Genomic DNA, 11968 nt, shown 5'->3' with positions numbered 1-11968 from the left:
TGCAAATAAAAAAACATGAGGAAAAAATCTCCCAAAAATCTCTGAATAATCACCATTGAGAGAAAGAAAAAAAAAACTCTGAAAGAAATAAGCAGTAAAAAAAAATGATACAGGTTCCAAAAAAATTAAAATAAAAAAAAATCTGCAAATAGGTAAATCCCCAACATTAAACATCCATATAAACTTGAATCTAGAAAACTTCTACCATATTGTATAAAAACAAAATAAAATGTAGACAAACTTGTTTTTATAAATTACCATTACTGCACTATCTGTACGTTGGATGTGTGCCTTTAAGGGGAGTGGCCTGATAAGGAGCTTGAGTGTTCATGTGCGTGTGAGCATCTGAGCGTGAGCTGTGGCCTACAGCAGCTCCCAGCAAATGTTATCAAAATATATTACTTTTATGTTGATAGCTCAACAAAACGTACAAAAAAGAAAAACGTCATGCACATAAAGTCGATACACATACATCCATTTTTAATTAGCATCAATATTGTCCAAATACGCCGATGGCTCCCTCGTGCTTAGGACATGCTATGATTTAAAGGGATACTTGACTCATTGAGTCATTTTCAACAAGAAAAAGTTAATATCTTGTTTATAATTAATGTGGTAACGTCATTATTTTTCGTGTACAATTATTACCTTAAAAAGTATTTTTTTTCTACTTGCTGTCGACTGTACTAACGACCAATCATGGCTCAGTTTGCTGACCAAACCTGAAAACAGGTGAGCCATAATTGGTTACCTACTTCCTCAGCACAAGTGATGTCATCATCAGTCGACAGCAAGTAGAAAAACGACTTTTTAAATTGTACATGAAAAATAATGAAGTTATCCATTTTTTTTCCTGGAAAAATATTCACTTTTCACTGCTGAAATTTGTTCAATGAGTCAAGCATCCCTTTAATGCCGATGAAATCGACATAAAAAATAAAAAAAATAAGCTATTTTTATTTTTGGTTGATGTGCTATAGTTAGCTGTTAGCCACTAGCGGCCCACACAGGCAGGAACACGATGGGCGGAGCAATTTGACTGGGTCTTCATCTTCAGGCCGTGTCTTCATGACGGCATCAAATTAGTGATTATTATTATTATTATTATTATTATTATTATTATTATTATTATTATTATTTTCCACATCCAAAAGCAGCAACATTTTGGTTGAGACATCCCTTTTGTCACAGACGCGCGGCAAAAGTTCAAGCGTGCGCCGGCCTGGCGAGCGAGTCGCAGCTCCGAGAATCTTAAGGCAGAATCAAACGTGTGACGCCGCCCCTCACGGATGGATCCACAAGCGGCGTCCTAGCAAACAGCAGTCGGTCCGACTCCGGGTCCGCTTCGGTCCTGGAGAACGTCGAAGAGGAAGAGCGGCCGTCGCCATCGTTCACACGTTGGTCTCCAGGCCGTTGACGTCGACGGCGCAGTGGTCTTTGTTCTTCTTGTGGTGTCGCGGGGGGAGGCGGGGCTTCCTGCGGTCGGGCGGCGGCCGCAAGCCTTCCTCCAGCCGCATGAGGCGCGCCACCTCAGGCGGGACGACCGGCGCGTGCTTGGACGCCAGCCGGTAGTTGCCGTTGTTGGTGTTGTGGCAGTTCATGAGCGGAGCGGCCACGCCGGCGCCCGGGTGGCTCTCGCAGATGAGCGGCACCTGCGCGCCGTCGGGGGCAGGGGAGGGCGCCGGGTCAGAAAAAGAACAACGTAAGCGAGCAAGCAGCAGGCGAGGAAGGGAAAAAAAAAAAAAAAAAAGTCAGCGAGCACGGGAAAAAGGAAGTGAAGAAGTTAGGAGAGAGGATGCATGAAGTGAGGAAAAAGCATACAGGAAACGCGGACTTATAACAACCTGGACTGCCAGTTGCCTCTCGCAGGGGGCAGCCATCTTACGTTGACACTATTACTGATTTTGCCACTGAAAACACTTATCTATGAGCACACAATCTGCCAAAAAAAACCAAACCAAAACAAAAATAAAAACCAATATAAAAAAATATATATAATTCAATAAAAAAAATATATATAATTGGAAATAAGAGCAAAACAATAAACAAATACACTCTTTGGACAATATATTTATTTTTTATTTCATTTTTACTTTATGTATATACATTTGTTTTTGTTTCCATTTATATATTTTTTCTATTGAAGTTTTAAATTTTTTTTATATTTATTTCTAATTTTTATACATTTTTAAAAAAAATATATATTTTTCATATTCCCTTCTTAACGCACCACAAGATGGCTTCTGCATTTAGGCACCATTGGAAGTCCAGGATCTTTTTTACATCCGTGACAGGAAATTAGGAAGTAGGAAAACCAAGACGTGACGAAACAAGACATGAGAAGGCAAGACCGTGAAGATCGTGACAGGAAACAGGAAGTGTCAAGAATGAGGAAGTGCAAGGATTTATCCAAACGAGGAACGCGAGCGCTCACCCCGTCTCCCTCCTTGACGAAGTCCTTCCTGCAGATGTGCGCCATGATCCCGGTGGCGAGGGCGTCGCCCATGACGTTGACCATGGTGCGGAATCGGTCTCTGACAAAAAGGCGAGTGACGCGCATCATCACAAAAAGCGTCGGCAAGCCGCATTTGCCGCCGCGCAGGCCACTTACAGCGCCCAATCCACGGCGATGATGAGGCTGATGTCGTCGGTGGGCAGGCCGACCGACGTCAGCACGATCACCATGGTGACCAGGCCCGCTTGGGGAATGCCCGCCGCGCCGATGCTGGCCGCCGTTGCCGTGATGCTGCCAAGCAAGAGAGGAAGGACGGTCAGCGGATTGAAAAGTGCATGCCAGAGCAGCAGGTGGCGCTGCGGCGCAGATCTGCACAAGTCGCAGGGACTGAGCCTTGCTTGTCGTGGCATGCGATCGATACTGCAAATTTTGGTATCAATTCAAGTTTATTGATCAGACTCAGGTCCACATGACAAACACACAGCACATATAAAAAAAGAATAATAAAAGAATAAAAAAATAAAACAAGAACATTTATACCTCAACAAACAAGACATTGGTGCCAATATGACCAAAAATGGGATCCATTGATCCAATACCAAGTAAATACAGGACCGGTATCGCCGATACCAATATCAATACTTTTTGAAAATTATGGTATATAATTATTATTATTGGGCGGCACGGTAGTCGAGTGGTTAGCACGTCCGCTTCCCAGTTCTGAGGTCTCCGGTTCGAGTCCAGGCTCGGACCTTCCTGGGTGGAGTTTGCATGTTCTCCCCGTGCCCGCGTGGGTCTTCTCCGGGTACTCCGGTCTCCTCCCACACTCCAAAGACATGCATGGCAGGTTAATTGGGCGCTCCGAATTGTCCCTAGGTGTGCGTATGAGTGTGGATGGTTGTTCGTCTCTGTGTGCCCTGCGATTGGTTGGCAACCAGTCCAGGGTGTCCCCCGCCTACTGCCCAGAGCCAGCTGAGATAGGCGCCAGCAACCCCCGCGACCCTTGTGAGGAATAAGCGGTCAAGAAAATGGATGGATGGATGGAATTATTATTATTATTATTATTTTTTTTTTATTAAGGTAGCTGCATCATTGAATGTTTATTCACAATCAATTTTCATCCTTTAAGTTTTTTTGTGTCGTTTCCTTTTTAAACAAAAGGACAAAGTTTATTGATGAAAAGAAAAGAACAAAAATCTTTATTTTTTATTTTTTTACAACCATAATAAAATATTTTTTAAATTTCTTAAAGTGCACACAGTGATCATAAGAAAAGAACTTTAAACAAATACTTTATCATAATACTGTTCAGAAACTACAAATACAAAAAAAAACAAAAAAAAAACTAAATATTGCCTTCCTCACTTTTTTTTTTCCCCAACTTTTATTTCGAACATTCGAACACCTCCTTCGAGTGGATCGGGATAACGGCTATCTCTCTTTTACGCAAGCCGTGACTACAACATTTAAACATTTTTATTGATTTTTTTTTCTTTCTTGCCTTTGGATAACCTCGCAATGCAACACCGCAAGATTGATTGCTTTTTGTTTGTCCGTAGCACTGATCTATATATATGCCTGGATAGCGAAGGTCAATTTAGATTTGGAAAACTTGCCGTTCGGGGAAAGTGATGTGGAATTTGGGATGTGATGTGACGCCTCCACATACCTGATGGTGATGATCTGTCCGAAGTCCAGCTCGTAGTTGTTGACCTGCGCGATGAAGATGGCGGCGACGGCCTCGTAGAGCGCCGTGCCGTCCATGTTGATGGTGGCGCCCACCGGCAGCACGAAGCGGATGATGCGCCGGTCGATGTGGTTGTTCTCCAGGAGGCACTTGAAGGTGATAGGCAGCGTGGCCGAGCTGAACGCAAAAAACAAAAAGCACGAGGGGAGGTCGCGGGTCCCAGCTTCCCGACGGTTACCTGGACGAGGTGGCCAGGGCGATGAGGAGCGCCTGGAGGATTCCGCGGATGTAGACGATGGGACTCTTCTTGGTGATGAAGAAGTACATGGCGGGCAGGATGAAGAGGCCGTGCAGCACCAGGCCCAAGACCACCGTCACGGCGTAGAAGCCCAACTTCTTCCCCATGGCCGACGGGTCGCTCATCTCCAGGATCTTGCCCGCCACCAGGAACACGATCCCGAACGGGAAGTACCTGCCGCGACCACGACCGAAATTTTAGTTCACTAAAATGAACACAAAAAAAATTCAAATTCAAAAAACAATTTCGTGAACAAAGTAAATTAAAAAACAAAATGCTTTTTAAAACAAAAAAAATAAAACTTTTTCTCTTTAGAAACTTGAAAATTTAAATTTATTGAGCACAAGTAATACACAAAAAATGTTTTGTATTGTTTTTTTAAATAAAAAAATAAAAATAAATTTAAACTAATACTGAACTTAAAACTAACTATAATTATAGCAAAAAATGTACTTAGTTTTAGGCTTTGGTAATTAACCTAATGCATGACCCTCTGGGGATATTAAATATTGCGCACAAGTAATACACATTTATTAAATACATTTATTTATTAAATAATAATAAAAATAAATACATAAAACAAATAAAAAAATAACACTGAAAAAACGAAAACTAACTACAGCTAAACTAAAACAAAGTATTTAATAAATAATAAAAACTACTAAAAAACTAATAGAACCACCCTGAAAACTAATTAAAACTAACTCAATTTATAAAACAAAAACTCAAAATGAAACAAAAACGAACTAAAATGGAAAATTCCAAAACTATAATAATAACTCTGGTTCCAAAAGTAGTAGATTTGAATGAAACTTGGTGTATTTGAGGTCAACTGCATCAGGGCTTTTGGAGCTATGGTCTGCCGAATTTGGACATATTTTGACCCCCAAAAAAAAGGGGCGTGGCCACCTTCCTTTGATCTCAGAAACTACAAAAACAGCTTTTACTGGGAAAAGGAATTCAACTGATAATTTGACTTTGTGGATCAAGTTACGACCTGAGCAAAATTTTTCATGTCATCTGACTCAACAAATGTTTTGTGAAGATTGATTCAGTAGTTCCTGAGAGGGGTTCAAAGGAAGGTGGCCACGCCCCTTTTTGCCCAAAACATCAAAACTAGGTGGGCCGCAGCTCTCGAAGCCCTGCTCCAATTGAAATCAAATTTCATATTTAGTCTCGCGCTATCACTATCAACGAGTACACCGAGTTTCATTCCAATCCAAATCTGCTTTGGGTGATTTTGGTAAGGATCCACCATTTTGGTGCATGCTGGACGCTTACCAAATGACGATGGCGACTATTTTGAGCACGGCTTCGTTTAAACTCTGACAGAAGTTGACCAAGGCGCTGCCGTTTGGACCCATCCTGCCCAACATGATGCCTGCAACAAAAAATAAAAATAAAAATACACCACCACAACAAAATGACAAGAAATCATAAATTGTCAACATTATGAAAATTATTTGTGTTTGTTTTAAGTTGGTCTTATAATTTTTGTTACTTGCAGTTTGATTTTGCTATCGGAAAAAACAGAAACACAAAGTTAAAAAAAAAAAAAAAACTACCACGCCATTGGCGAGCGTTTACGGCCACTTTTAGCCCGACTGACGGACGGACGGACGGACGGATGTAAGCGTTTGGTTACCCATGGTGGCGGAAAAGATGACGATTCCCAGGACGTTCATGCCGTCGCTGGTGCCCTCCTTGGTTTTGACCAGCACGTCGGGGGGCGGCGTCAGGTCCAGCGAGAAGTTCTGTACGTCGCTCCCGTTGTCGTCCTGGATGCCGTAGATGAGCGGTCGCCGCGTGACCGACTGCGACGGCGTCCGCTCCGACGTGGGCTTGCTCTGCACCGTGTACTGGCTGCTGGTTCGATACTGACCAAAAACAATGATAAAAAGGAAATGGACGAGGCTTTTAGGACAAGATGGCGGACGACGACGACACCGCGGAGGATGCGCAACGTGAACAAGATGGAAGTCACAATGGTGAAGACGGTCTAGGCAGATGATCAACAAGATGGCGGACAAGATTTGGTTCGCAAGATCAACCTGACAACAAACAACATGGCGGACTAGGTGGTCAAGACAATGGAGCAGATAACGAAAAAGATGGATCACAAGATGGTGGCCAATACGGACCACGTGATGGGAGACAAAATGGCTGACAAGGTGTCTCTTTGGGTCACCTGTTGGAAGGTAGCCTGGACCAGATTGGCCGGGAACATGTTTCTGCAGCATAAATGCAATCAATTAAAAAAAGATGGCGAGACCATCAAGAAATTTGACCTGTGCGCAATTACAGTAAGACATTTTACACTGAACAATATGAGTCCCAAGTTTGAGCCCTGGGGAACACAGGTCACACACATACATATATATATATATATATATATATAAATAATCACACTTATATTTTGATTCATCAGCTATTTTTTTTTTTTCGCGATACTTGCGGTACTCACCGTATGAGGTCGAGCAGCGCGTCGGCCGAGCTCATGATGGGCTTGCCGCTGTCCTCCGAGTCCTCCTTCTGGGCGGCGCCACCCGGGTGGATGACGGACACCATGACGATGCCCACGATGACGGCCACGAAGGTGGTCCACAGGTAGTAGGACACCGTCATCAGGCCCAAGCGACTCGAGCACTTGGCGTCCAGTGCCGCCAGGCCCGACATCAAACTGCCACGGAAACACAAAAAAACGAGAATCGAAAAATCCAAATTTTAGTCACCTATAAATCGGGCATATTAGTCTTTTGTTTTAGTCCATGAAAACATTTTATTCGTCTAGTTTAAACTAAAAAAACAAAAAACAACAACAACAACAAAAAACCTCAATATTTTAGTCTAGTTTTAGTCAGGACAATCATTGAGCCACTGTATATTTTTTTTGTCAGCAGATAATGTTGAATATTTCGGATGTAAAACTATTTGACATCAAATTTTCTCACATCTTTTTGAAGAAAAACAACTTGAAACATAATGACAGTGGCGAGTACGGCTCCATGCGTTGAGCTAGCAAGTTAGCCAACATTAGTTAGCAGTCACATTAGCATTATTGTTGGAGCATTTTGCTGTTGGATTCATGTTCAGTTATAACTATAATTGACTTTTTTTTTTTTTTTAACCTGTCGTTGTGAGTCCACCTCCTGTCCCATGTTTGTGCTGTGTGTCATATGACAAAATCTTACAAAAGCATATCATTTTCATCTCGTTTTTTGTTCATGTACTAAAATGTCCCTAGATTTGAGTCCAGTTTTTATGAAGTGAAGTCCATTTTCATCTCATCTTCATTAGTCGACAAAAATGCATTCCGATTTAGTCCCAGTTATTGTTTATTAATGAGGCTTTTAGTCTAGTTATAGTCTAATTATTTTTGTTTCATTTTTGTTGCTGAAACTGATGAAACAAAGTGTAATCGAGCGATGCGGGCACCTGGACACGACCAGAGGCAGAATCAACATCTTCAGCATCCTCATCAGCAGCTCACCAGGAAACTGGAAATATTTCACTTCCTGCGAGGGAGGAAATGATGCAAATGAAGAAATGAAAGAAAAAAAATTGTCATCATGTGCACAAAATGTGAGCTCAAGTACACCGTCGTGGGGTTTTTGGGCTTGCAAATCAAAAAAGCAAAACGTCGGCACGGTGACTGCTCGGATCGTGAAAAGTCAGCGGCGAGCTCGAAAAAACGTGCCGACGGCAAGAAAGGAAGACGAAAATTCGAAAAAACAGTTCGATTTGGAGCGAGCGGCGCCACCGACACCCGCGATGGCGGCTGGCTGAGTTCAGGGGGGTTGGGCGCCAGATCTTGGCAGCCGGCTTCAAAAGGCAAAAAAAATAAATTGTTCCTTCAAGACACCCTCGCAGCTTTCAGCAGCAGAATTTGATTTTCCATTTGGACTTTAATATCATTTTATGGTAGTGGTGCTTTTTCATGAACCAGCAAGAGTTCTTGACGTACATTCCCGAACGGGACGTATATGCTCTATGTGTAGCGTATATATACCATAAACTAAGAATTTTGAGGTCACGAGGCGGCCATATTGCTCCTCCCAAGAAACGTTTCTCAGCATACGATCCGAAACATTTACAGGATCCAAACTGGAGAATATTTGAGACACTACTTAGTAGAAACAGCAGTTTTAAATTTATTTTTTATTAACAAAATCATACGATTTTTATCTCGTTTTTGTTCCTGAACTAAATTGTCCATAGATTTTAGTCCATTTTTTTATGAAGTGAAGGACATTTTCGTCTCGTCTTTATTAGTCAATGAAAACTCAGAATGATTTAGTCGTAGTTATTGTTCATTAATGAGGGTTTTAGTCTAGTTTTAGTCTGGTGAAAAATGTGTATTGACAAAATTATTTTTGTCTAGTTTTCGTTGACGAAATTAACACTAATATGCACGTACGCACGAAAAAAAAAAAAGAGAGCAATGATGATGACATGTTGAATCGGTGAGACTACTGAATGATAAAATTCACATTTTGTCGTCGCCATGTTGTTGACGTACGCTACCAAATCTCACCAATGAAAATGTTGGCCAACGTGAAGGAAGTCATGTGACACGAAGAGGAACGCGGGAAAGCGAGCTGGCGGTGGCAGAGGAGGACGAAGAGGAGGAGGCGGCCTAAATGGATGGCTGCTAAAGAGCTTTGCTGGCAGCCATTAAGCGGCCGCGGCTTAGTTTTTTGCTGTGTGACAGCAGGATCAGCAGCCAGCAAAAACACACACACACAACTTTATTTATAGCGCAAACGCACAAACATACACAATCACGCACGCACAGGTCCTCTTTTCGACAACGTTTGATCCGCGTGGCTTGAGCCAATCAGACGCCAGCCACGTGTAAACAACCAACATGGCCGACCCCGACAACAAAAGATGGCGGCGCGACGCACGCTCAACTCCACTCAACAATTGTAAACATCTGGACAAAAAAAAGAAAAAGGTGCTTGTCGAGCTTGTGAATTTTTTTTGTGTCACGTTTCATTCATTTCATTAAATTCAAGTCAAGTTTTTGAGTTTCACTGAATTTATTTCCCCGCTATTGCTCGTGATATTAAACAGAAGGTGCTGGAATGAAGACATGTCATGTAAATTACAATTACATCTTTTTTTTTTTTTTTTATTTACTGCAGTTAAATGTAACTACTTTAACATACCATTTATCCTTCTGACATTAAAAGTTGCTAGTATAAATTCATAACGTGTAACATGTATTTAGTTCAGTTTGCGGTGACGATGAACGAGGTGAACGGAATTCATTTGTCTCATCTAAAAATAGGGCTGTTCGATTATGGAAAAAAATAATAATAATCACGATTATTCTGGCAATAATTAGGTTTTTTGGTACAAAACAAGAAAATGCTAAACAATTTAAGAATGTTTGCAAACGTTTGCGGCGGGAATGAAAGATGCGAGAGGTGAGGCGGGTGCGGTTGCCGTCGCTTACCTGTTCGGAGAGTCGTCGCGTCCTGAGGAAGAATCCCAGCAGGCAGCCGATGACCACGGCCAGCACGGACATGATGAGGAGGCCATTTTGTTTGCAGACGTTCTTCACCCTCAGCCAAACGGCCTCCAGCGCCACCGCCATGGTCGCCCCCCACAGCTCACCTGCCTGGCCCCTCCCCCTCCTCTTCTTCCTCCTCCTCCCTCAGCACGCCATACAGGTATGGCCAAGACGCAATGCGACGCGGTCTCCCCGAGCGCAAACAGGAAGTGAAAGGAAAGCGACTTCCTGCTTCTACAGCAGCACTCGCTCCCGCCTCGCCGTCCCGCTCATCCTCCTCCCGGGGCTGCCGCGGCACTTGTGCGCTAAGCCGGCGCTCGCACGCCGAATAGTAACTCGGCGCCGACCAATCCCTGCCCGCCCGGGCCCCGCCCTGCCCGCTCCATCCGTCAACAGCTGGCGGCCACGTCTGTGCGGGTTGGCATGTCCAATCCTGTTACATGGCCGCTGTAGTCAACGGTCTGAGGATGGATTAACATGACGTGGACCAAAAAAAAAGAAAAAAAAAGTTACATGCCACTTCCGTGCCTTTCTGTTACTCTCCCAGTCTCCCCATTAAAATGGCCGACTCGAACACCGCGGCCAAATCATTCTCTAATTCTCAATCTCAACTCCCACAATCACTGGACTCCGATCCTGAAACGATGAATCGAATAAGGGCTATCACAGTTTCCTATTGTCCTGCCCGGTAACTAGTGTACTAGTACAGTATTAAACGAGTGCTTTTAAGAATAACTTTTAAGCTTTTAAGAATAACATGAAAGAAACAAGTACTAGTAAGCATCTAGTGTATTGGTATTGACCAGCACTTTTCCTCTTAACAGCTGTGATGATATCAACTAGTACTGGTAGATAACTAGTGCTATGGTATTAACTAGTATTACTAGTACAGGCAGTCCTCGGGTTACATGTGAGTTCCGTTCCTACGCTAGCGATGTAACCCGCATTTCGACTTAAGACGAATTTCCCCATTAAAGTCAATATTGACATCAAAATAATTTGCATAGAAAAACTCAAATACATTAAGATAAAAAAAAAAAAAAAGATGCTGCCCAACTTAAGCCAAGTCTTTGCCGAGGTTCGTCGGTGTCTCTCCTTTCTGCGATCTTTTTATAATGTCTAGCTTCGTTTCCACGGTAATTGCTTTTCTTTTGGCTGGACCAACATTGATAGAAGAAGACGTCGCTTTCTTGTTCTTTGAGGCCATGATGTGAAAAAATGAGGGCGAAAAAGCCAAAGATACTCCCACAAGGGCACAAGCACTAACTAAGGGCTAAATAGCGGACGAGTGGAAAACGCGGCGTGCAAAATGGCGAGCGAGGAGACAAAATGGCGGACCGGGCGTAAGCGTTGTAAAGTCGAAACGCCTCAAGTCGAGTGAGCCTTAACTCGAGGACTCCCTTGTAATTGGAATTTACTCGTGATTAATATTTTGGCTTTTCACTATCATAAAAACATCATTACACGTATTTTAAAACAAATAAACTATGAACGTGCCGAACGGTGTGTTAAGCTCCTACGTTGTCAATTTAGCCTGAATGCACCATGTTACGTCATGTATGTGCTTCTGCTGTCCCTTAGCGCACTTGAAACGGTTTTATAACACATCTCTTGGAGTTCGCTGTCAAATTAAAACACACAGCAAAAAATAAATAATTATACACGCAGTGGACATTTAAATAGGAGACGTGCTTCATTTTAGAACGACCATTAGCACTGATGCTAAAATCAATGTAAAATCCCATCAACATGCTAAAGTGGATTTAGCTTCGACTTCCGGGAATAATTTAGATTTTTATTTTTTTTCTTGAAGTAACGAATACTCACACGCGAACGCGGTAAGAACACATCCTGCAACACAAAACCAAAAAGCAAAGCTTCACAATCTTTGAAAAACAAGATCAAATGTATTCTTCTACTTGTAACTTCATGTTTGAGTGTATACGTTATGCATGCAGGGCACCACAGTGCCACCAAGAGGCCACCGTGCGTACAGCAGGAAGAGCCGCT

The 11968-nt window shown here is 42.7% G+C and overlaps 1 protein-coding gene across 1 annotated transcript; it reads right to left on the bottom strand.

Annotated features, from left to right (window-relative positions):
* Window positions 1–459: 459 nt before the first annotated feature.
* slc1a7b (solute carrier family 1 member 7b) lies at window positions 460–11909 on the bottom strand. The gene is made up of 11 exons (XM_077535353.1): window positions 9902–11909; window positions 7876–7955; window positions 6905–7120; window positions 6629–6671; window positions 6086–6317; window positions 5722–5821; window positions 4381–4614; window positions 4125–4319; window positions 2612–2746; window positions 2435–2534; window positions 460–1652 (listed from the first exon to the last, which is right to left on the bottom strand). Exons 1-11 carry the CDS (start codon window positions 10040–10042, stop codon window positions 1392–1394), a joined length of 1737 nt encoding a protein of 578 aa, XP_077391479.1. The 5' UTR covers window positions 10043–11909; the 3' UTR covers window positions 460–1391.
* Window positions 11910–11968: the final 59 nt, after the last annotated feature.

The sequence above is a fragment of the Festucalex cinctus genome, chromosome 10 (genome assembly GCF_051991245.1).
Source record: "Festucalex cinctus isolate MCC-2025b chromosome 10, RoL_Fcin_1.0, whole genome shotgun sequence".
Taxonomy (NCBI): Eukaryota; Metazoa; Chordata; class Actinopteri; order Syngnathiformes; family Syngnathidae; genus Festucalex; species Festucalex cinctus.
This window is presented reverse-complemented; position numbering and strand designations above follow the sequence as displayed.